Source organism: Equus przewalskii, chromosome X, assembly GCF_037783145.1.
Source record: "Equus przewalskii isolate Varuska chromosome X, EquPr2, whole genome shotgun sequence".
NCBI classification, from domain to species: domain Eukaryota; kingdom Metazoa; phylum Chordata; class Mammalia; order Perissodactyla; family Equidae; genus Equus; species Equus przewalskii.
In genome coordinates this window covers 99385117-99411444 of record NC_091863.1, presented here as the reverse complement: position 1 = coordinate 99411444, position 26328 = coordinate 99385117, and the positions used below count along the sequence as shown (strand labels likewise).

At 35.3% G+C, this 26328-nt stretch overlaps 1 protein-coding gene across 21 annotated transcripts in view; it reads left to right on the top strand.

Annotated features, from left to right (window-relative positions):
* THOC2 (THO complex subunit 2) overlaps nucleotides 1-26328 on the top strand; it is a 103964-nt gene that overhangs the window by 11981 nt on the left and 65655 nt on the right. For all 21 annotated transcript variants that reach the window (XR_011536232.1, XR_011536234.1, XR_011536231.1 and 18 more), the window contains 7 exons: nucleotides 2859-2917; nucleotides 7326-7417; nucleotides 9687-9738; nucleotides 13866-13936; nucleotides 14808-14929; nucleotides 15500-15633; nucleotides 23821-23987. Coding sequence is in view for 17 of the 21 variants with exons in the window: in XM_070606108.1 (XP_070462209.1) it covers nucleotides 2859-2917; nucleotides 7326-7417; nucleotides 9687-9738; nucleotides 13866-13936; nucleotides 14808-14929; nucleotides 15500-15633; nucleotides 23821-23987 (697 nt within the window). In the remaining 4 variants the exon portion in view is untranslated. The remainder of the gene's footprint in view (nucleotides 1-2858; nucleotides 2918-7325; nucleotides 7418-9686; nucleotides 9739-13865; nucleotides 13937-14807; nucleotides 14930-15499; nucleotides 15634-23820; nucleotides 23988-26328) is intronic.

Genomic DNA, 26328 nt, shown 5'->3' with positions numbered 1-26328 from the left:
GGGAATTGGTGTGTGTACTGTTGTGTAATCGGTGTTTCTATGGGAGGAAGGAAGGCCTGGGGCTTCCTATTCTGCCATCTTGCTGATGTCACTCCCATCAAGAACATTCTTAATTGAAACTGGCTTTTGCTTGCGAATGGTCATGAAAAATATAATGAAACAGTTTGGTGACATCTTACATGAGACTGGCTTTATTCTTTCCTTTGATTTCCTGATCATGAAGAATTCAGTAGGACAGTTTGGTGCTGCTGCCTTGATGCATGCTAAGGTGCCAGCAGCCTTACTGTACCTTCCTTTGCTTTTGAACTGTTAGTGAAAATGTCAATATAGCAAAAAAGGGAAACAAAGTCTTACTATTACGAACATAGTTTTGACCTTGCAGAACTCCAGAAAGTGTCTTGGGGATCAGGGCATGAACCGCACTCAAAATTGCTACTTTATCAAATTATAACAGTTCCCTTCTATTCCTGTTTTTCTAGAAGTCTTTTTTTAAAAAAATAGTGAATAGATGTTGGGTTTTGCCAAATGTCTTTTCTTTTTTTGCTCAGGAAGATTTGCCCTGAGCTAACATCTGTGCGAATCCTCCTCTATTTTGTATGTGGGTCGCCAACACAGCATGGCTGACAAACAGTGTAGGTCTGTGCCCAGGATCTGAACCCGGAAACCCAGGTTGCCTAGGTGGAGCACATCAAACTTAACTACTGCGCCCCTGGGCCAGCCCTCAGACGTCTTTTATGCATCTATTGGACTATCCTGTGATTTTATTTTATTTTTTTTGAGGAAGATTAGCCCTGAGCTAACATCTGCTGCCAATCCTCCTCTTTTTGCTGAGGAAGACTGGACCTGAGCTAACATCCATGCCCATCTTCCTGTACTTTGTATGTGGGATGCCTACCTCAGCATGGCTTGCCAAGTGGTGCCATGTCTGCACCCGGGATCTGAACCGGTGAACCTTGGGTTGCTGGGCTGGCCCCTATCCTGTGATTTTAAAAAGTCAATTTAATGTGGTGATTTAATTTGAACCAACTTTGTGTGTTTAGGATAACAGTCTTGATGTATTTAAATATTATTTTTCCATTTATTTATCTCTCTATATTTAATACTACACATATTTAAATACCATGGGACACTATTATTATTATTTCATTAATATTCATTTAGAATTACCCTTATGCTTACCACTTTTTTCCTCGTCATTTCTTGTTGCAATTACAAGGTTCTATCTGGGCTCATCTTTATCCTGCCTAAAGAAAGTCAAGCATTTCTTTTAGTGTGTGAACTCAGTTGTTGTTTATCTGAAGTTCAGTCCTTATTTTGCCTTTTCTTAGAACCACATTTTTTGAGTATAGAATTTTAAGTTGGCAGATAGTTTATTTTAGCATGTTGAATGTGTCTTTCAGCTGTCTCTGGCATTCAGTGTTCTTGTTGCGAAGTTTTGAAGATAGTAGTCTTTTTTTTTCTCAGGTGCATAAATGATTTTGTCTTTGGTTTTCTGTAGCTTTACTGTGATGTGCTCAGATATGAATTTCACTTCGGTTCTGGAAAACTGAATTCCTAGCTATTATTTCTTCAAATAGTGCTTTTGTCCTGTTCTCTCTCTTCTTTCTGGAATTTCCAATTAAGAATACCTCTTTTCACTGTATCCTGTGTATCTGTTCTTTGCTGTATTTAGATTAATTCAAAATACAGCAAATATTTTTCTCAATTTTTTGTTCTTAAACTTTATTATTGGAAAAAACCTCAAACAGATGAGAAAGTAGGAAACTAGTATAATAGCCCCCCAGTGAAATCATCCCCCAGCTCCAATAGTTATCGACTGCCGGCTAGTCTTGTTTCATCTATAACTCTACCCATTTTCCCATTCTATTAAAGTAAATATTATTTCATCTGTAAATATTTCAGCATCTATCTCTTAAAGATAGTCTTTATAAAATATCCCAATTCACTCATAAATGTAAATTTTTAAAATAATTGTTTGGGGCCAGCCCAGTGGTGCCATGATTAAGTTTGCATGTTCTGCTTCAGCGGCCAGGGGTTCACCAGTTCGGATTCCTGGTGCAGACATGGCACTGTTTGTCTAAGCCATGCTGTGGCAGGCGTACCACATATAAAGTGGAGGAAGATGGGCACGGATGTTAGCTCAGGGCCAGTCTTCCTCAGCAAAAAGAGGAGGGTTGGCAGCAGATGTTAGCTCAGGGCTAATCTTCCTCAAAAAAAAAAAATAAAATAATTGTACGATACAAGTAAGGATCCATACATTGTGATTGACATATGTCTTTTTTACCCTGAGGAACCCCCACCATCTTTTATTTCTCTTTGCAATATATTTGTTGAAGAGACTGGGTCATTGTCCTGTAGAGTTTCCCATAGTGTATTTAGGTTCATGGTTTTTTTTTTTTTTTTAAAGACAACTTCGTTATGTGGGTGGTGTATTCTTTCATCTGGATCAGGAGGCACATAATGTGTGATTGTCTCTTCTTGCGATGTGAACAACCATTGATAGATGGCTAGATCTTTTAATTTATTAGGGATCTTAAAATGGTGATGTTCTGATTCTAACATTCCTTCTTTATTAACTGAAATACTTTAATACAGAGACATTTCTTATCAACTGTTGGTTCATATATGAAAGGCAGAATAAGTGCCTGATTTTTATTCTTTTATCTACCAGTTTTCAAAATAATGAATCGATTCACTAGCATCCTTCAGTTCTGACCAATTAGTTTTAAGGCTTGTTTTATTCTCATTATAAACTAATGGATTTAAACATATTTGATAAATTTCCGGATATTTTTGATTGTTATAATTTGCTCTGTTAGGATTGGAAATTAATACAGATTATTTCTGTTTTATTCTAGTTTGCATTTATGTCGGATTCTCAGTGAAAATAAAAGCCATGATAGTTCAACTAATAGAGGTAAGACTTTTAAAAGTATCATAGCTATTATTTTTGGCCTGGTCAAAATGTAATAAATATCCTGTTTTCCATTAAATTGTAATGAATGAAAATAAAAGGTATAGGATAGTTTACATTATATAAAGCTTTTATGTGAATATATTACAGTTAGGATTAAAACTGTACTTAGAGTAAGACTTTACATCTCTAATACGGATATTATTTGACCTACATAATAGTCAGAGGATGTTGCTTGGCTTTATTGTGACATGGCAATTTAGCTAAATTTTAGCAGTTGCTAGCTGTATTAAAAATTACACAGACTAGCTATCAATCTTAAACAGAAGAGAAAAGCTAGCATGAAAAGAAAACCTATTCTGATCTTGTTTGCACTAGGAAATTTCCAGAAACTGAGGTTCAGTGTTTTTACTAAAGCTGGTTATGTTTAGGTGGTATCTGGGGATCTTGTTAAAGGCAGTTGTCATGGAAAACGTTAGAAGCAAAGGAGTTGTTTACTGCATATCACAGATATGATTTATTAAGTAAAATGTTATGTAGTTAAACAGCATGTAAATGTTCCATTTTTTTAAATTTTAAAGGATTTTACTATTTAACATTCATTGATTTAAAATTAGGCATATTGATTTACAAAAGGAGGGGAAGCAAAAGCAATTATGTATAGCAAGTTTAAAGCATTTTCATATGTATCTTTCACTGGGAGTAGAACCCATAACATTTTATTCAATCTGGAAAAAATAATTTATAACCAATATTCTATTTTAAATAAGAAATTAGATAAAATTCATTGTAGCTATTTAAATTATGCCTTTGTGAATAGAAGATTAAGAATAGAATGTTTTCTATAGAAAAGTTTACTTTTGCTTTATCAAAAATTAAATATTAATATGAGAGTATATATTTTTTAAAAGAACATTTAGATTTTTGAGTGGAAAGCATTTTTTAACAAATGAATGAACCATTTTTTTCCTATCATTTGAATAAGACCTGTTTGAAAACTTAGCATTCCTAGCCTGCATTCAGTTATTTTCCAATTCATCCCACTTATAAAATTGCATGATTATTCATAAAGATTTCTGAGGTTGATATAATGCTTTCTTTTTTGAATAGGTCAGTTGACTGCTAGATGTGTAAGAAAATTAAAAAAAAGACTCCTTTCTTTTTTTTTTTTTTAAAGATTTTATTTTTTCCTTTTTCTCCCCAAAGCCCCCCAGTACATAGTTGCATACTCTTCGTTGTGGGTCCCTCTAGCCGTAGCATGTGGGATGCTGCCTCAGCGTGGTTCGATGAGCAGTGCCATGTCCGTGCCCAGGATTTGAACCAACGAAACACTGGGCCGCCTGCAGCGGAGCACACAGACTTAACCACTCGGCCACGGGGCCAGCCCCAAAAAGACTCCTTTCTAAAAGCCCTTGGATTCTTAATTTTTTTTCTTCCCCAGATTTAAAGCAAGGTTTTAACTTCTCAGTTAACCTTGATCTTGTTTGCAGTTGAAACCTTAAGTGGATAAATAAGAGAAAGAATTCTCAGAAAAACTATGAATAGCGTAGGCTAGGGTGATTACTCTCAGTTTTAAATGGGACTTTGTGTATCTTTAATAACTATCAGATAATTGTTAATTTGCACAATTGTTCTGATTCACATATGAAACCAAAAATAGTTATGAATGTGGCCTCCTTGACTGAGTTGTCAGTGCTGTCTTTCGCTTGCCCTTGCCTACTTCCTCAACGCATAGACTCTTTGACTGGTGTCTGCCAACAGTCAAGCTTTGGTCTAGGGGCCCCAGTTAGTAGTCCATGCAGAAAGCTGACTGAATGTCATTTCTTTAGAATTTCCTTTGTTCTGTCTCAGGGGAATTGAGTTTGGGTAGTGTTCCCTCTGACATTTCCCTTTCTGCTTCTCCCTAGAATTGATTTCATTTCAGGCAGGCAGTTTCCCTTGCACACACTACTTCTACTTGTTCTTTTTATAAGTCCTTTCCCCCCAATAAAATGACATTGTAATGAGGGCTGATGAAGATGAGTAGTCTTAGTGATATTTGACATAACCAAGAACTGGTGTCTTTAACCTTCAAATCATTCAAATCCTGCAAAGAACATTTAAGAATCTCTAGAAGTCCCTGTTACTTGTGGCTGTTTTTAAGACTGCTTTTTCTGAAATGTTAGCATTAAGATAAAATCTTTTATATATTTTATAGTGCGTAATTATAAGGGTTGTAAGTTTTCTTCCCTGTTGTAAATGTGAAGTTTTTCAACTTTAGTATGGATTTTACAGGATTTTGTGGGGCTGGCTTTGGTAGTCTTAAGGCACCATTTACTGTTTCTATGGATGGAATACAATAGGAGTTCCTAATCACTTAAATGGGCATTTAAATAACACGTGAATTGGGGACCATCTTTGTTACTTTGTGGATTACATTGTGATTGTTTTTATGTCACTTAGTGTCAGCAAAATGATCTGGGCCATTTGTTCTCTATTTTAATCTCCTTCAGTGATTAAGATTAGAATTCCCTCAGCCCCTATGAGCCCATATTCTTATGGGAATTTAGTTTATGATGCTCAGCTGTTTTGTCCTTCTAAGAGTGATTGCTTTTTAAAAAATCGTAGTTATCTGGATAACTTTAAATGAGTATTATTTGTCGTAAAAGCATTTTATTAATGGAAATTGAAAGCATGAAATTGACCTCATATTCCTACCCTACTAACAAATAGATATTTTTTCTTTGCATTTTAGCTTTTATATAGTTTATTATAAGCATAATGAAGGCATATTTGTGAAAAAGGTAGAATATATTTAGTCAGTTCTTCATAAGGAATTGGGGTAATCTGACTATATTTCTTTAGCAAATAATTCAATGGACAAATTTGTTTCATTGTAAAATACTATTTTCATTGTTTAAGGGGGAATTGATTTTTTTATGCTCCTTTTTGGTGACTAGTAGTCAAACCAAGGGGGAAGATTTTTAAATATTTGATTTTTTGCTTGCTATTTTGCTCTAAAAGATTTTTGATTCCCCTCAAAAGGGAATTATAAGTTGACTTTATTTTACATTAATGTTTTTAGAGCTACCTGTTTTTCTTTTTTTTCCCTTTTATTTTATTTTATTTTTTTTATTGAGTTAATGATAGGTTACAATCTTGTGAAATTTCAGTTGTACATTAATGTTTGTCATTCGTGTTGTAGGTGCACCACTTCACCCTTTGTGCCCACCCCCCACCCCACCTTTCCCCTGGTATCCACTAAACTGTTCTTAGTCCACATTTTTAAATTCCTCATATGAGTGGAGTCATACACAGATTATCCTTCTCTAGCTGGCTTATTTCACTTAACATAATTCCCTCAAGGTCCATCCATGTTATTGCAAATGGAATGATTTTGTTCTGTTTTGCAACTGAGTAGTATTCCATTGTATATATGTACCACATCTTCTTTATCCATTCGTCTGTTCATGGGCACTTAGGTTGCTTCCATGTCTTTGCTATTGTAGATAATGCTGCAATGAACATTGGGGTACATAGGACTTTTGGGATTGCTGACTTCAAGTAGAGCTACCTGTTTTTCTACTTTTAATGAGAAGGAGGAGGTAAAGGTTTAGGGTATGGGACAAAAGAAAAGGATGACTGGAGGGAGGTGTTCACCTGACCATTAACTCCTTCCTGCCCCAAAATATTTCTTCTCCAGGAAAGGGGACTATCCTAATTAATAGTGAATGAGACAACTTGTGGTTGACAGTTCTCATAGAACTGCCGTTTTATGTATGTGTGTACCTATGTAATTATTTTAGTTTGAATTCTGATGGAAATAAAGGTAAAAGAGAGATTTAGATTTGGGGAGAAATTTCTCTGACAGTAGGATATGGATAAGACTTGATTTTATATTTACTGCTATTCCTTACCTGTTGTCAGTGTAGCCCCGAGATTGAATTGACTATAATCTGAATATATTTAGAAAGCTGTGAAATCTGCTGGTGAGAGGAATGGTTTATTTAGCTTATATCCACTTGCTGGAGTTCTATGCAGTCATTGAAAATAATTTTGGAGACTTTGGCAACATGAGAAAATGCTTTCAAAAGTGTTCGTGGGGGAATCAGAATACCAAATGATGTGAACTGTGAATAGAAATATGTAAAATATGTAGACTTATAGAAAAAGAGTGGAAGGAAATGCCCAAGCAGTAATCTTGTAGTAGTGGAGTCAAAGTTAACTTTTTTCTACTCTTTTAGTATTCTGTTTTTGTGAAAATAAAAGGAAAAAATCTGTTAGAGAAAAGCGGTAGAAGTATATTTCTCTTATCCTTATTGATGTTTATAATAATTCTGAGAAGTAGGACATATATGGATCTTTACCCGGAGGGTCTGTCTTTCATGTTCAAGAGACTGTGTCCTTACACTCTTTCTTTTATGTTCAACAGATTTCCAGCAAGCTCTGTATGAATTGTCATACCATGTCATTAAAGGAAATCTAAAGCATGAACAGGCATCTAATGTTCTTAATGACATTAGTGTAAGTATGTATATATGTTTTTAAATTTAATAATGGTTAACATTTTTTTGCCTTTGATACAAAGATCCCTGAAGTATATAACTTGCATTTCATCTTATTCAAAATTATAGTAGTGAATGTTTTAAGGTAATATTGGTAAGCCATTGTTGCTAGACAGAAATAAAGATATTTTAATTTTTTTGTCTGGTTATGAGTAAAGCAGAAAATGTTAGGTAACCTGAGAGGGCAAAACACAAAAGCCTGCATTGTAATGAAATCAAGGTATACTTAATTAAAAATGCTCTATGAAAAATAATTTGGCTAGAATATTTTTCTCCCAATATAACACACCAAGGTACTTTTTTTTGTTTGTGGTTATGTTTAGAAATTAAATATATTTTTAAAATTGAGGATTAGATTATTTTAAATTGGGGTTACATAGCTGTAAAGTTCACTTGATGCCAATTTTCATGTGTTTGCTGTTTGTTTTAGAAAATAGTAACTAGATTTTTTCCTAACCTTTAAGTGGTTATTCTGTTTTCCTCTTTTATAACAGAATTTAAATTAGATTCAGGCCAGATACTTTTCTCATGGTTGTTTGGTATTTGAATTGAAGGATGAGCTCTCACATTGTAAGGGTGTTTATTGTAAACTGGTAGTTAAGTTTTAGTTTCTACGAGTGGTGTATTATTCTTTATTATTAGGCTGGATTTTAAACTTGTATAAATAAAAATATCTGCCCAGTTGAGACCAGCTTTCTTAATAAGTATTATTGAGATGGGACCTGGAGCTTCTTGATATCAGTATGAATTTCCCCTGTGCTGCTTTAAGCTTCTTGTAGCCTTTTTTTGTTAGGGTAGGTAATCTCCTTTGTATGATTTTTATGCTTTCCTGAGGATGGTCTTAAACAACTTCTGTGTTTAGCTGTTGTGATTTTTCCCCCCCATCATACTGAGATGTATTTGAGCAGTAGGGTTTCAATATGAGTTTCTCTTTTATTCCTAAACTGTCTCTATCTGATAAGAGCAGCATTAGTTCATGTTGGAGTACTCTGTTTCTTCAACAACTAGTATTCCATGTTTGAAAACTCTTGTCTTGCCTTATTATTTCTGATCAGATAGCCTGAGTACTTGCATTCAGGAAAGCATAGCCAAAGTTCATAGCCCTTAAGAAACTAGAGACCAAAGTCTAGTCACCAATTAAGGTTATTTCATTTTTTATATTGGGCATTGGTATAGGGTTTAGTGTGTTTATGGAATTTGATTCTAATGCTTTTCTCATTTATTGAAAATGAGTAGTCGAAACAAAGTTAATGTATATTTGGTTCTTACTTAGCTTCCCCTTTCCTTTGAAGTCCTTAGTGATGTATATACTTCTGCAACTTGATTGTCTTTATCCTGGCTTTCTCATAGTCCCATATCACACTGTCCTATATCTTAGCCACAGAAGCATATCTTGCGTGTCTGTTACAGCTGCCAGTTTTTTCTTTAGAATTCTATTTCTTTCCTTTAGTCTCTGAAAATAGGCTAATTCTAAGGTTGCTGTAGTGCCAGCAAACTAATTGCAATAATTGAACTATGATCCTTACTAATGGAAAACGGCTCTGAAATTGGGCATGGGGAGTGGGAAGTCAGGAGACAAACCTAGAATAAATGCTGAACTTTTCTTCCAGAAATGAGGGGAGAATTTTGGGTCACTTTCTCCAAAGGCTGCAAACATCAGTGCATAAAGAAAATATTGATTGATTTTTGGTAATTATTTTCATCTTCAGAGAATCTTGAGTTATGGAACAACAGCTTGTAATTGTTTTTGTATGTTTTTAGATTTCTGTTTTTCTGACACCACTATGATTTTTGCATAGATCAGTGTTGACTCAGGCATGAGCACAACATTTAAAGTTTGGGATGAAAAATGTACCTTTTTAACAGTCTTGCTTTAGGTAGGTGTGAGGTATTCCAAATTCCAGTGGTTTCTAACATGAAATTTCATTGGAAAAATGTTACTCATTTGTGCTCTTTAATATTTCCTGAGGTTTTTGTTTAGGTTTCTGTTTTTTATCAAGTTATTTCATGGTAGACATATAGACATTTTTTTTTTTCCTAACCATTCTCTCCCTCTTTTTATTTTCTCTATATTATGAAACTTGAAGGATTTTATTATTTGTTAACATAATGGTGTTGGGGTTTTGTTAGTTTTTAAGTTTTACTGAAGAGTGTTAATTCTGAAACCATAATACTTGCTGGTGTGCTTTTCTAGTATTTACTATGAATAATTATATTTTTAAAACTAGGAATTTCGTGAGGATATGCCCTCCATTCTTGCTGACGTATTCTGCATATTAGGTAGGTATTAGGCCTTTATTTCACCTGTAAAAAGTGCCATTTGGTAAATTAATACACTATGTTAAATAAAATGTTGCCTTTCAAACTAAGTATTTTACAAATGTACTACTAATGTTTCTACAAATCTAGAATATATGTTTTTTTGCTTTATGGAAAATATAGAATTGTAAGTCAAATGTGAGTATAATCACTGTTTATAAACTAACTTTAGATAGTTTATAATTCAAATAGTTTGAGTTTTTCAAAATATATCTTTATATAAAATTGAGCTAAATTAAGTCATTTCAAGTAAAAAACCCAAGTTTTTTCAAGTTAGTCTGAGTTAGTCAGATTTTAGTAACCACATAATTAATTACTCTTATTCAGTGCACGTTATCAATGAATGTCAGAATCTCCAACATGACACTCAACAGATATCTAATTTGCCACTGTACTATTTTGATTCTTCTTAAATTTAGAAAGAGCAAGAAGAGTCAAAGTAATGAAAAGTACTTTTGTTTTGAGGATGAGAAACCAGCTTTGGAAATAACTTCTCTATTTGTCCAGAATAAGTAAGAATTCATGCAAGATAAAGGACTATATCTTTGTCTTAGAACAAAAGGTAGTGTCCCTCCATGGGACGCATGGATTTAAAAATAATGTATATTGTACGTTTATTTCTCTAATTTTAGATCTGAATTAAAATAACTTTGAACACAGTTTTTCTCATCAGTCTTATGCTTTATATAACTTTGATCTAATAGAAGACATTACCAGACCTTATAATACTCACTGTAAAATAAAACTTATCCCTCTGAGAGTTAGTCAAGCTGGAATGAATTATGTTAGCTCATTAATCTTAATTCCTAGAATTAGATAGGTACTTAAATGTCTTATGGAGAGTCTGGAATTTGATCTCAACAAGTCTAAATGCCTGGTGCTTGATCCTTTAGGGCATTTAAGATTTCTTAACAGCAGTAATGCTGGGAACAGGCCAAAATGTATGTGAACTGTGAGTGATAAATGAAAAGAGCCAGACCATCGATGGAGTGACCATATGTCCCAGTTTTGTTTTCTTTTCCCTGGCATAATTGTTAATAGTGCCTTCTTTCAATCTTAAAACTGTCCTGGTTTGGATGAATAAGTAGACGTTCATGCTATCTGTTGGATTGATTGATTTATACCAACAACAACAAAAAACGTATTAAGCTTAATTTTTAAAGTAGGCACTAAAGATGATATGTTACAAATAAATACAACATGAAACAAGTTTCAATTAAAAAAATTGTTTTTACTTTAAGTTTGTAAGACTGAAAGAGGGTGATTTGTAGGTAACACTTTTGTGAAAGCTGTTCCTTGATAGCGTCAGGAGTCTATTTTATGTTTTACTTTGGGTAATCATCAAATTTTCAGCTTGCTAGTAAGTTCTAGTAATTTCTTTATTGGCTTATTTATTTAGGATGTATTTTCTCTTCATAGTTATTTAGTAATATGAATTATTGTTACAAGTCATTGCTCTTTACTAGCAGCATCGATTCATGAAGATGATGTTTGATTACTCTCGGGAAATTTTTTTAGCCTATCCAGTTCATTTTTACAAGCAAGATTAGGACGGCAAACTTGGAAAGAAAATTTCCCTCACCTCCCCCTTTATTCACCCACCCCTACCCTTGGCAGAAAGAAAAAATGATCTAAGGGTGACCCCAGACCAAGATAGGGAAATAGGAGTAAGAACGTGAGCTATCTCTAATAATGATGATGATAATGATGATAATAGTAATAATTATGTAGGTGCCATTGCTTGAGCATCTTCTATGTTCTGGGCATTGTATTAAGCATTTAATTTCATTTTAATCCTCACAGCGACTTCTGTAAGGTAGGTGTACGGATCAGAAAATTGAAGCTCAGGGAAGTGATTTTTCAAGGCCACACAAGCCAGTAAGGCAGGGTTTGAACCTGGGTCTTTATGGTTCCAGAGCCCATGATCTTTTTACTACATCATGTTGTCTTTCTAATATTTTAGCAATTATAAGACAAATCAATGCTATACTTTCCTGGTTAAGATAGCAGTTTTCTTTAAACAACTATAATTTTCTTTTCTAAGAGTGAGGGGGCCTGAGAGCTATATTAACTTGAAAGGGGGAGTCTGATGTAGGACCTCTGAGCTGGGATGGGTGGTTGGTGATACTGGGGCCTAGAGTTGGAAATGGCTGGGGGCTTTTTAGTAAAATCATAGGGGAAATTAAAGAGAACTTATTAGGTACTGATTCAGGGTTGAGGAGTCAGGGATAGTGAATGAATTTATTAGAATGGTTTCGTGAGTTAGGACGAAAAGAATAAAGAAAACAGGGAAAGCATCATTGGGATAATAGAGTCCTGTATTGATTGTTGAGATAGTTCAGCTAAGAAATTTACTGAGGTCCTATTAAGCATTTTCTAACATGATCAGAACCCAGAGAATGATATCTTAATCAGGTTAGATGGCTAAGAGGAGAGCAGACTTGACTTGAAGAGGATGAACCTGTTACCCAGCTGCTTTGATCTTAGGGACCTTGAGGGTAGAACTTAGGGACTTTAGAGCCTTGGAGAGTAGATAGATATTGGTTATAAGAATGGGCCCAGTTTAGTCCCGACCCCTCAAGATCAGTATCCTTGAAGTCCTAGGCTGAGGAGGGAACAGAAGACCAGATAAGGCGGAGACAACTAGGAGTCCTTGGAAGGGATTGATGAGATATACACAGATTAAAAGTTTTACTGAGAGATTGAGATATTACTGTAATTTACATTGCATAAATTATACCCTGGAATTCCTTTAATACACTTGAACTGACTGTGTGCTTAGCTGTAGTGGCCAAGATATTGGGAAATGGCACTGTCCAAAAAGGGAAAGTGGCGAAGGGCCAGGAAACTGTGGAGATGTTTGAAGATAAGTCCCCTTCTCTTTTGATTCTCAGTCGTGGCAATAGAAAGGAAACTGAAGCAAAGCAGTGGTAGGACGTCTGTTTGGGGAGAACCCTAGAACCCTGTGAGGACAGTTTTTACTACATCACTAAAATTGATGCCTCTTTTTATAGCACATTCTAAATTATGAGTTGACTTTAAAAATAGGATAATAGTATGCAGTCAATTCAAGCAATAATCCTGAGATCAACCTTGTATTTCTGCCAATCCTGGGTGAAATTTTTGATGCTTGGCATTTAGAGCTTATTGTTTTATTTCCTCCATACTTCAGATCATAAAAATTGTTTGACAAATTTTCTGAATAATTTACTGAAACTCTAGGAGGCCTCAGTTTTTTAAAATATTTCAGTAGGAAGAAAATGAAAATCTTGAATAAATTTTATTTGCTAACTAGAATTCAAAATAGGATGTTAAAAATACCTTTTAAGGGGCTGGCCCGGTGGCGCAGCCGTTAAGTTTGCACATTCTGCTTCGGTGGCCCGGGATTTGCTGGTTTGGATCCCGGGTGCAGACCTATGCACTGCTTGGCAAGCCATGCTGTGGCAGGCATCCCACATATAAAACAGAGGAAGATGGGCATGGATGTTAGCTCAGGGCCAGTCTTCCTCAGCAAAAAGAGGAGGATTGGCAGCAGATGTTAGCTCAGAGCTAATCTTCCTCAAAAAAAAAAAAATCTTTTAATACTGTCTTTTCATAGAGTTGGTGGCTCTGGTACCGTGGTGGTCAAGGTCAAGGGTTTGATCTTCACAAGTAATAAGATCTTTAGTGTTAGAAGAGATCTTTGTTGTTTCCCAGTTCGACTTTCTGCCTAAGGAAGGAATCTCCTCTTTAGCATCTCTGTCGTGTAGTCGTTTAAACTTTGCTTGAATATTTCCATTTGTGAAAACAGTACTTTTTTGAAGCTTTGTTCCTTCCAGTGCCATAGTACATAGCTCCTGTGTAATCAACTTACCATTTTATGGACATCCCGTTGGTCACAGGGTCAGTCTCCAGTACTAGGAGAAATTAATTCTAAGCATTCATATGCATATGAAGGACAGGTCATGCTTACCCCATAGTTCTAAATTTTTTTCCAGATTCAGAATGAGGCATTTTAAAATTAGCTAGTTTTAAAGAAATTAAGTATCTTATTAGATAGTCTAGAAAAATCACTCAAACTTTCACCTTTTTTTCTTTCGTCATTACAGATATTGAGACAAATTGTTTAGAAGAAAAAAGCAAGAGAGACTATTTTACACAATTGGTATTAGCATGTTTGGTAAGTTTTAAAAAACGCTTTCCTTTTCCAAATTTTACGTTGAACAGTTGTAATCACCGTTTATTGTGTTAATGGAGGAAGATATTGATATCAGTTGACTATTCATTGTAAGTTGAGATTTGGGTTTTGAAACAGAATGCTTTATAAAATTAGACACGCTAATTATTTCTATGAAATAGGCATGCTACCATATCACTTAACCTATCTATACATATAAAACCTTAGGTGATATTCCTGACCTAGTAAGTTCCTAACTAAGGAAAGAAGGTAAGCATCTATCAAGTGAGTAGAAATGATGTGGACAACTTTGAACAGTTTCTCATAAACTCTTTATTAGGCAAGGAGAAAAAGAATGGAGGTAGTTTAAAAATAATAAATTCTGGAACTTGTCATAATCATTGTCTAGTAAACCATTTTATGTTCATAAATTTAGAACCAAGGAGAAAAGCCATTACTCAGACCTGGAAGAATGTCCTTGTCTTTGCTGTACTAGAATTTGACTTAAACAGTAGAAACCAAAGAAGGCTGAAGTGCTGTATTATCTTAAAGAAGATTCAGTTGATAGACTCAATTTTAATCAGGATTTCATTAGTAGTTCTTGTCGTTTTTAGGCTGGGGACAGCATGCATATAATTTTTTAGTAAGTTTTTTTAAATAGCTATATGTTATATTTTTCAATATTTGGAGAATCACCACTTTTGTTAAATTGAAGTTCCAAGCCTTTTTATAGATTATAAATTGTGTGTGTGTGTATTTATATAAAATGTGATTTTAATGTTCTTACTTGGGAAAATTATTTTGAATATATTTCAGATTGTGGATGCATAGTTGGAATGCTAAAATAAATGGCTTTTAATATTTTTTAATACAGTATTTAGTTTCAGACACAGTTCTAAAGGAACGCCTGGATCCAGAAACATTGGAATCATTAGGACTTATCAAACAATCACAGCAATTCAATCAAAAGTCAGTTAAAATCAAGACAAAACTCTTGTAAGTACATGTATGTTTCTGTTGTAGATCATGTACCTGAGTATGTTGTTTAGTATTATTTTGAATACTAGAAGTTTCTAAAGGAAGTTTGAAGATTTTGTTTCTCGCTCTTAGCATGTCTTCTGTTTTTTCCTTTTAAAAGTAGCGTGTGATTATTGACTCAGCAGTGAACTTTACCTGTGTGAAACCAATGTTAATTTTTTTCCATATTAGAAGTTAAAATAATATTCACTGCTTTTATTATTACTAATAAAATATTTTACAACTATGGCTATCCTCGAGGGTATATTCCTCGTGATGGGAACAGTGGTATGTTATTGTTCCTTGGGATTAGCAGTTTGTTTTCCTTTTGTTACTGGTTTTCCCTGTTTAATTAACATTGGGGTGTCTTTTATGAACCACTGTTATTTTCTCTCCTAAAAGATGCACAAAGAGGTAAACTTTCAACAACTATTCTTATGATTGTTGTATATAAGAGAGGTGGGAAAATTCAATGAGAAAAACACATTACTCTTATGCAAGGTTGTTAATTGAAATTAATTTTATCCCCCTATGATTATCTAATTTCAGTTATAAGCAGCAAAAATTCAATTTGTTAAGAGAAGAGAATGAAGGTTATGCCAAGCTGATTGCTGAATTGGGGCAAGATTTATCTGGAAATATTACAAGTGATTTAATCTTAGAAAATATCAAATCTTTAATAGGTAAGACATATATCTATATATAGTATATGTTATTAAGATAAGTTTTTTGACTGTTGGAGAGTATCCATAAAGACAAAATGAGTGCATTCCCTCCAGGTTTTTTTTTTCAATTAAGAAATGAGAGAATTGTCCAGCTTATATTTTTAAGATTTTATCAGTAGTAATAACATTTGGGATGATATTAGAAATCTTTTTGTCCCTATTACTTGTTTGTTTGTATTAGTTTTTGCTCTCTCTAGTATTTCTATCTTTAATTTTTAAGTATTTCTCAATAAAGAAAATAAGCAAATGTGAAAGTTTAATAAAATCTTCAGTGAACTCTTGAAACGTGGCGATATTTAGTTGTTTTGAACTTGATTTAAAAATCCCTTTACAGGGACTTTGATCCACACCTTATTTTATGTTTACAGCAGTCCGTTAAAGTAAGTGCAGCAGATGTTGTAAAAGTGTAGCAGATAGAAAAGTGTTATTCTACCTACCTTTTAAATAGAGTTTCTTCAGCATTTTTCTTTTTATTTGCATTGAACATTTGGAGGAAATAGGTGGCTTCTATAGAAGGAGGAATGAATGGTAGAAAAATAGGGTAATCAGGATTTTTCAAGAAGGAAAGAACTTTTGCTATTATTTGTTAGGTGTTGTGCTATCTTAGGGAAGGTTTTGCAACACCTGGATGTCTTAGGTTTTGAGACCTGTTGGAGAGGTCATATCCCTGCTTCACTGGTTATATTTTAGGAGATGCTTATGTTCAACTTGTTAGTTCTTTCTCTGTTTTTGAAATTTATGTATGACTAAGAGAGAGGAAGTGTCCCAATCCTTATCCCCTTCCTTTAGTGCTATATGTGGTGACCCAGAAAAAACTTGATTTACTATGATCATCTTTGTTTTTGGCTTAGACTTTTGGTGACCAAGAGGTATAGAAAGTAAGGAGCTCAATTTACCCTTTCCTTTGAAGTCAGTCTAGTTCTGGCAGCTGATTTACTCTCTTGGCTACTTCCTCCCATTGTCAATTTAACACCAAGACTGGCAGACCCCCGAGGGCTGCAGGGCTCTTGCTTACCTGCGTGGCAGTGACCCATTTTTTTTCTACTTTATCTCCCCAATCCCCCCTTGTACACAGTTGTATATCTTAGTTGCAGGTCCTTCTAGTTGTGGGACAGTGACCCATTTTTAAAAATCCTCCTGTAGGGTTTCCTTTCTATTCTTTCCAGGGTAGGTAGGCTCCATATTTTTCCTGCAGCATTTTAATGTAGCTTCAGATGCTTGTCCGTACTGCTTTGCCATAGGTTTGTCTTCCTTTGTATCCTGCTATGCACTTTCTTTAGATAGTATTCCCCACATAAAAATTCTGTGCGGTGTAAGTGCCTCACTTGTTTTTGTTTTCAGTTTATCTGCCTATTTGTTGACATATCTTGTCTGTCCTCATTTCTTCTATTTTTTTGTCCTTGTGAGAGGGATTTTCTTGAAGGTGTACTTTTACCCAATTGGGAAAATGTACACTACTTTCTTTTCTTGAACTTTTCCCTCATAGAGGACAGGTTATTTTACTATCTCCGAAGAACAGTGTGGCAAACTCATGACACACATGCATATTCCACGAGTATAAACAATTTGATTTTGTGGGTTAAACCTTATTCTGGTCCATCAAGTGTGCTGTGAAGCATACTAGGCCAGAAGAACTCAATGTCACCTCATCAGTGTAGCCTTCCGTGGCCACCTGCCTCGACACTCCCTAGTAGTCACTATTTTCCCTCTGAGCGCTTATCACCATATAATACACAATGTATTTTGTTCCCCAGCCCCACTTGAACGTAAGCTCCATAAGGACAAGGGGTTTTGTCTAGTTTTCTTTAGTACCTCTGACCTCCGTGCCTGGTACATAGGTGCTGAATAAATAGTTGTTGAAAAATGAATGAATCTTTCCTCCATTCTTGTAAAGTTTATAATGATTCTTAGCCTCTTTTCCCTGACATGGAGGATTTTAGAAAGTTCATCTCCCTGGTTCAGTGTTTGTTTCTCTGTGGCCAGCTGACACCCTTCTTTCCCCCATTGTCTGAGAAAGGAGTTTTTCATTGGCATGAAAATTGAGATTAAGATTTCAATTCCAGTGAGTACTTTTTCAGTGTTAGAATTTATTGGATTTCCCTCTCAGTGCAGACTCCATGCAGGCCTTGTCTCATCTGGCCAGAGAAGTTCACTGACACAGCATCCTGTTTTTCATGGTATGTTTGGATGAGTTTCCCCGTATTTATTTGCATTGTTTTCTCTTTAGGAGCAGTCTCGACAGATAATACCTCATACAAAGCTATCTCAGGTCTGATCTCCTTCACTAGCCATTGGCAGAACTTACATCTAGTTTGGGAGGTATGCATTTGAGATGCACTTACGTTTCAGGGTACTTGGTCTGATCAGGAGAAATCCTATTTATTATCCTTTAATTAAAAGATAGTTACTTGCTCCCTAAAAGATTCTGGCACATCAAAATGTTTATATCCTAAATATAAAAGACACTGTTTATATCCTGTCAGATAGCCTGGGCTTTTTAAGCAGAACCATTATGAGTCTGCATGGTGGTTGTGATCTCGAGACTGACACTAAATTTGAAACACTTACTAAATAGCAATGGATAGTGATTAGTAGCCTCTTGAGTTGCCAAGTCATAGACCCCACAAAAATGATCCCTGCTTCAAGATGGCAAAAAGCATCTTTTAGAAATTAGAGGAAAGGATGTCAGAGATGGACTCCTTTAATTGCTGAACTAAACTATAAGCACTCTGCTCTACTGAATGCCCTTCAACAAAAGTAATAGCTAGGTTTTCTTTCCTTTTCTTCTGTCTAAATTAGTGGTCAGCAAACTTTCTGTAAAGAATTAGAAGTGAATATTTTTTTGCTTTGTGGGCCATATGGTTTTTGTAGAAACTATTGGGCTCTGCCATTGTAGTGGTGGAAGCAGCCGTAGACAATATGTAAATAAATGAGTATGTTTGTGTTCCAGTACAACTTTATTTACAAAAAGTGAGTAGATTTGACCCATAGGCCGTAGTGTGCTGATCATTGCTCTAAATCAAAGTTCTGGCTAAAAATTAGTCATGGAGCTAAGTTACTTGAGTTTAGTTTTGGAGAGTGAAAATGGTTCTTCCAGGTTTTGGCTTTAGTGGTCCAGAATCATTTTGGCCTAGGCTCTAACCCTTTGCTTCTCACCCCAAAGCAGAGCCCTCTTCGCCAAACCTCAGAACCTTCATTTGTCACCTGCTGTCCAAGGTTGTAGATTTGACTGGGGATTGGGAAGGGTAGGGTGAGAGTCTCTGCCCCTTCAGTCTCGCAAATCCCCTTGGTTGCTTGTCAGGTGACCAGAGAAACATTAAAAACAAAATAAAACTCCAAGCCAAATGATTTTATTCTTAGGTAGATTATGGGACATTTAACCCCTTTAAGTACAATATCTTGAGTATAGTTAGTATTTGATCTTTGGACTAGTCTGGATGTAAGGGCCATTCAGCCTAGAAGCATCTTATCATTGTATCAGCTCCCTCCTATCCATTTGAAAGGGAAGCCAGTTGACTGCCTCCTTTACCTAAGTTTTTGCTTTATTGAAGTTTTATACTATAAACTAGTTGTGGAGAAGTTGTTTTTCTCTACTATGAAAAAGAAGACAGTGTTCTCCAGCATGGATTTTTAAAAATATTCTACTTATATTTTGTTAGGTGCATTTCTCTGCATCTTGGTTCTCTGGTTGAGACGTGCAGTTTTTTTTTTGCAAATACTATTTCTTAGGAGTAGTTTAGCATAGGTTTTTATTAGCCTATTTTAGTCTATTTGGGCTGCCATAGCAAAATACGACAGATTGGGTGGCTTATAAAAACAGAAATATATTTCTTACAGTTCTGGAGGCTGGAAGTCCAAGATCAGGGTGCCAACATGGTTGGGTTCTGGTGAAGGCCTTCTGGGTTGCAGACTGCTGACTTCTTGCTGTATCCTCACATGGTGGAAGGGGCAAGGGAACTCTCTCTCTCTTTTTTTAATGTAGTTTATCTGCCTTTTACCTTTTTTTGTTTGTTTTTTTTGTGAGGAAGATTGTCGCTGAGCTAACGTCTGTGCCAGTCCTCCTCTATTTTGTATGTGGGACACTACCACAGCATGACTTGATGAGTGGTGTGTAGATCCACGCCTGGGATCCAAACCTGTGAACCCTGGGCAGCAGAAGCAGAATGCACGAACTCAGTCATTATGCCACTGGGCTGGCCTGGGAGCTCTCTCTTTAAAGTGTGCTTATCTCATTCATGAGAGCTCTGCTCTCAAGACCTAATCACTTGCAAAAGGCCCACCTCCTAATACTATCATACGGGGCACATTAGAATTTCAACATTGTAATTTTGGGGGGAAACACACATTCAGACCATAGCATAGCCTGTTTCTAAAGTAGTTCTAGATGCCGGATCATGTCCTTTTGTTCAAAACATGGTTTTTCTCTGTTTCGGAAGGTCCATTCTGTCAGGAACATAATGATTGAAGCTATCATTCTGTTTTCTTGTCTGCAACGTACAGGCTGGATGTCTCTCCCAGTCATGTTTACAATATTACCTTGGTCTTTTTTTTTCCCCCTAAGAATCTCAATTTGGCCTATTCCTACAATAGCCATTGCCAGTTTAATCGTATTTTTTTGCTGTTAGTTGCAATCACTTGCTCTAATATACTGGCCATCTTGTCTGTCTTTGGTGAAACTTTGGTTACTTTTCAGTGCATTTCTTCAAAGATGTATCATCCAGAAGGTATGAACTCTCCTCAAGGGTAGGGAAGGCATTTTATTAATCTCTGTATCACAAGCACCTGGCACATAATGGTTGGTAGTTATTTAATGTTTATTTAAATGAAGGAATGAATCCATGGCCTTTACGTCCACCATTTCTTTATTTTTCCACTTGTTCCCTTCCAATATGGTTCCCTCTTTGTTCCTCGAAAGGCATTATATGTGTGTATATATTCCTTAATGTAACTGGGGATAGTGGTAGGGAGGTAGGCTTCTCTCTCTCAAGATCACATGACTGCTGATGCTTGGACTGGACAAAAGCCTTTCTAAGATGCTTGAGCACAAGAGTGCCTTTGTTCTGCCACAACTGCCATTAGAAAAAAATTATTTGGACATTTCAAGCTTACTGATTGTTACTGGAGTCTCATTGTATATGAAATAGCTTAACTGTTACTTAAAAAATCTTTAAGGTTTTAAAAATCATTTTCTAAATCCTTGGTTTGGTTACTTTTTCCAACTTATGTAGCAAAGGTCATTCTGATTAATTGGACTAACTTATGGCACCTGAGATGTGTAATAGAATATTCATAAGCCAGTTTTTCTTTTGTGAAAGATTGATACCTGTTATAAATAAAAGTGCATACCTCTTCTAGACTACTGCCTTAAATTGTAGCTGGAAAGAAATTGGTAGGTAGTTGACAGTACGGATTGCTGTTAGAATAGCCTTGATGGAGTAACACAGTTAAGTAAAACATGTCTGTGGTTCACATTGTAACACAGTGAAAATATAAACTTTAAAGCAATGTGAATGAAACAGAACATTTCCATGTGACATATTGCTTGCTGTTCTAGTCCTTATTCACAAGTTTTGTGTATATAGCTTAATGGGTAATTATAAGCCAGCCATTTTTTCAAAATTATATTTAATGTATCTTTTGTCCTCTCTGGTAGAATAGAGTATTATTCATTTTTATTTAGTGATTGAATTTTTGTATTTAGTAAATGTAGGAGCACTTATAAGGTTAAAGAGTTTGCTAGATCTTCTGTAATTGATTGTCAGTGTTACAGTAGTTTGGAGGCATTTTTGTTTTCAGCTTTATTCAGGCATAATTGACATACAATAAACTGCATATTTGAAGTGTACAGTTTGAGTTTTAACATATGTATATACCTGTGAAAACATCACCACAATCTAGATAATGCACATTTCTATCACTCCCTGCTGCCAAATTTCCTCTTGTCCCTTTGTACTTCATCACCCCTTACTCCCTGCTCCCCAGGCAACCACTTATCTGCTTTCTGTCACTATAGATTAGTTTACGTTTTCCAGAATTCTTTTATAAATGGAATCATATACTGAGTATTCTTTTTTTTGTCTGGCTTATTTCATTCAGCATAATTATTTTGTGATTCAGCCACGTTGATGCTTGCATTAATAGTTCTTTATTTGTTATTACTGAGTAGTATTGCATTGTATATGCTACAGTTATATACTCTATGTGCTACAATTTGTTCATTCACATACTGATGGACATTTGAGACTGTCCTATTATAAATGAAACTGCTATGAATCTTTGTATGGACATAGACATTTATTTCTGTTGGGTAAATACTGAGGGATGAAATGGCTGGGTCATATGGTAGTTGTAAGTTTAACTTGTAAGGAAATTGCCAGTTTTACAAAGTAGTTGTACTGTTTTACATTTTCTGTTTCCACCAGCAGCATTTAAAAATTCCAGTTGCTATTTTTGAGTCACTTTTACATTCGTAGGCCATATTTTTGGGGGGTACAGGGAGAGGCAAAAATGTTTAGAAGTTTCCTCCCCAGAACTTTAGGTAAACATCTCTTTGGAGAATTTATGAAAATCTGGAACTCTTTTCCTTAAGACATAATCATTGCATTAGTCCTTTTTTTCCTTAGTATGAAAAATGGTAGAAAACTTTGGATTTGATAAAAAAAAGGAAAGAAATAGTTCTTATATTTGGAGAGTTTAGCTTTCTAAGTGATTGCTAAGATACTGTGAATCAGACATTAGTTTTATGGCATTTAATATAATTAAGTATGGAGTTGTTAGAAGTAACTCTGGAACTCTCTTATAAAATAGGTTATATAAGAATTTTCTTTGAAAAATCCTGTAAGTCATCCATAAGGTGCAGTGTTTAGACCTAACATCTCTCCCTAAGTTCAACACAGTTGTTCTTTTCCTTCAGCCTTAGAAGAAATCAGTGTTTATTTGCTTGGTCCAATGAAGTGGATAGCTTGCATTTAGGGGCTATGTATAGTGAAAAATATGTAATTTAAAATACTAGGATTTCATTCAGTTTGATGGACAAAGCATGTGGGGACTGACATAAACTGAGGTAACAGCAGATTGATAGCTTGTGCTCACTATGGATCATAAGCATACATTTTACTGAGGGGAATGGTGGGTGGAATTGCCTATATTGTTTAAATTATATGTTTCTCTTTTTTTCTGTGTATAAATGGTTGCATTCTCAGAAATTAAATGCACATGATATGATTGCACTATAGTGTTTATAATTATGGTAACAGTTGAAGTTGAATGCAAATAGAGGAAATAGTGTGTTAAGAGTAGGGTGACTGATAGGAATGTGTATTAAATCCATGTCCATCAGCCCTTTTTAGCTTACTTTAGGAGATTAGTAAGGATAAATAGCCATAAGCACTATGCCATATGCAGTACTTCTTTCTTTTCCTTTTCCTGCTCTATCTAGATTGTCTGTTTTCTTTCCTTCTCTCTTTGCTTGTGTTGTCTGTACTCCTTCATTATGTCCCCAACTCCTTGGTATTCTCTCATTTATTTAGTATCAGTAGTATACCCCTTTTCCCTTTAGAATCTTGCCAAAAACCATGAATATAAATCAACAGTACAATTATGTTTTATAGCTTTGTTGTGTATGTAAGATAAACTAAAAAATGATTCTAAAAATGTTGGTCTACTTTCATGAACCTGAACTTTTAATTGTTTATCAATATTTCAAATAGTTCTGCATAAAACATTAAAAAAAAATCCCTTTAGTTGCCTACTCTTGTAAAATGCGTTGTTTGATTTTCATATTTTGCTAAGAATTAAAAATGTGGATGTCTTTCACCAGCCTGAGTAATCAAAAACTGAGACAAGTGTGGCATAGAAGAATGTTTACTTGACTTAGTCGCATAGGTCCTGGCCTCCAGCCCCAGCCCTGTCATTAACTCACTTTGTAATCCTGGGCAGGTCACATTTCTCATCTGTAAAATGTGGGAAGTGGACTTGATCTTAAAAATTATGAAGATTTCCCTCTGGGGCAGGGGAAGCAAACTTGTAAAAAAAGTTGTTTTTAAAAACATTTGTATCTTGTATAAGTTGTCCTTGAAAATTAATGGCTTTACTAAAAATGATGTATAATCACCTTTGAATTTGTGTATATCTCATCTGTTACAGGATGCTTTAATCTGGATCCCAATAGAGTTTTGGATGTCATTTTAGAAGTGTTTGAATGCAGGCCAGAACACGATGACTTCTTTATATCTTTGTTAGAATCTTACATGAGTATGTGTGAACCGCAAACACTGTGTCATATTCTTGGGTTCAAATTCAAGTTTTACCAGGTAAAAAAATATATGTGTATATATGTGTGTGTGTGTGTGTGTGTGTGTGTGTATGTATGTATAGGTTAATTTCATGATTTTATATGTACACCTTAATTCGAATTTTATTTGTAAAGGTTGGTTTGAGCTTAGCCTTTTTAGCAAAGGCGATAGATAAATAGATAGTTAACAATGCGATGTGATAAGTACTATATTAATAGTATGAGTGATGTGATGTGAAAGTCTAGAGGAAAGTATAATAAATTTTTGCCTTGGGAAAGGTAGAGTCAGGGAAGGCTTGACCGATACAGTGTAACCTGTTTTTAACCTGGTCCTTGAAGGATGAGTAGGAGTTTGTTGAGAGTTGTCTGTGCAGAAGTAACAAATAGTGTGAGAATGAAGACTGGCAGTATGAATGTGCATAACAGATTGGAAGAAGTGGTACATAGTTTGATATGGCTGGATTGTAAGAAGTGGGGAAAAGAGGACAGCAAGTGAAGTTGGAAAGGTGGGTGCACTTTACATTGTCAAGGGCCTTGAATACTGTAAGTTACAATTTTATTGTTCAAGACCATTGGAATTTTTTATGGATGTGAATAAATTCTTAAGGCATATCTCACGTTTTTCAGTTAACCCACTGCAGTAGTTATTTAGCAAATCTATCCCTCTGATTATTTCTCTTTCAATCCATCTTTCATATTATTACTACTGTTACATTCTAAAAGAGATGTAATTCACACAGTGCTCAAAAACCTTTGCCTATGGGATGAAATTCAAACTTCTAAACATGGCAGAAAAGGCTCTTCACAGTCTAGCCCTATTCTTTCTTTCCAGCCTCATCTTTAGTGATTTTTTTCTCAAATCTAATATTCTAGTAATATTAAATTACTAGCCATTTCTTGAACTTAGGTATAGACATTGCTGTGTATAGACTTTTGTTTACATGCAGTTCCTTTAATTGGAAAACTGTTCTTCCCCAACCCTATCACCTGTCTTTTCTTCATCTTGTGAACTCCTGTATATTCTTTTTTTTTTTTTTTTGAGGAAGATTAGCCCTGAGCTAACTACTGCCAGTCCTCCTCTTTTTGCTGAGGAAGACTGGCCCTGAGCTAACATCCATGCCCATCTTCCTCTACTTTATACGTGGGACGCCTACCACAGCATGGCTTGCCAAGCGGTGCCATGTCCGCATACGGGATCCGAACCAGTGAACCCCGGGCCGCCGAGAGGCAGAACATGTGAACTTAACCACCGCGCCACCTGGCCGGCCTCTACTGTAGATTCTTTAAGATCAGTGCTACTTGCTCAGAAAAGTCTTGGCTAACACTTCATTCATGCAGAATTAGTCACTTCTTAATCTCTATTCTCATAAAAATTGCACAGACTTCTAGCACTTATCAAATTATATTAGAATAAATTATGTCTATCTCCTTGGCCAGATTGTGAGCCATTTAGGGCAGGGTTTAATGTTTTACTAATTTCTCTGGATTATTTTACTGCTTAGCCCATAGTAAATGCTCACTAATTGTAAATGAGTGATCTATATTTAGGAAGATAACTCTCTTGGTAGCATGGAGGATTTTGATGTAATAAGGCCTCCACTGTCCTTTTCGTGTAGCTTTCCTAATTTGTCTACCTGCCTAGGATACTCAGCTAGTCAAGAAATACTCATTTATTGAGTGTTCATAATATGCTATTGCTTTGCTAGGCACTGAGGATACTCTGGTGAAGATCTATTCCTGTCCTCTGGAGCTCAAGTTTGGGATAGTAAGATGATTTTTTTTAGGATTCTCAGATGATGTACCATCTACTGCCTCTGCTTATCTTTTATTTTCCATTCTCTTGGATGCTCTGGAAGAGAAATCAGAGCAGAACTGAAAAGCATATAGCTTTTTGATACCAAACAAGACACATAGCAGGGTTTTTGGGCAAGAGGACTTCACCTTTGTTAAAAAATTAGTGATGGCAGCTGCTTCTGTTTCTACCAGCAACCAGGGAGTCCACTCTTAGTACAGGGAAAGAGAAGTTCAAGTATTTCATCACATTTTAAGAGGTACCATGATTGCTTTGGATTTAAGAACATGAAGCCAACTGCTGAAGTGACAGGATAGCTCAAATTTAACTTGGGCATGATTAATTAGAATATAGGTTAGGGCTTTGGAGACTGTAGGCTTCAGAGCATATTGCAGTGAATAATGATGACCTGCTGCATAACATCAAATATTGTTAGTTGAATGTGAGTTTTAGAATTAAAGTTTTTTTATATGAAAATATTCCTCATAATGGTAACACCTTTTGAGCTGAATTAAAATATCCCTGGGGGGTTGACAACGTTGGAACAGTCCTTTTTTTCGTGGATAAT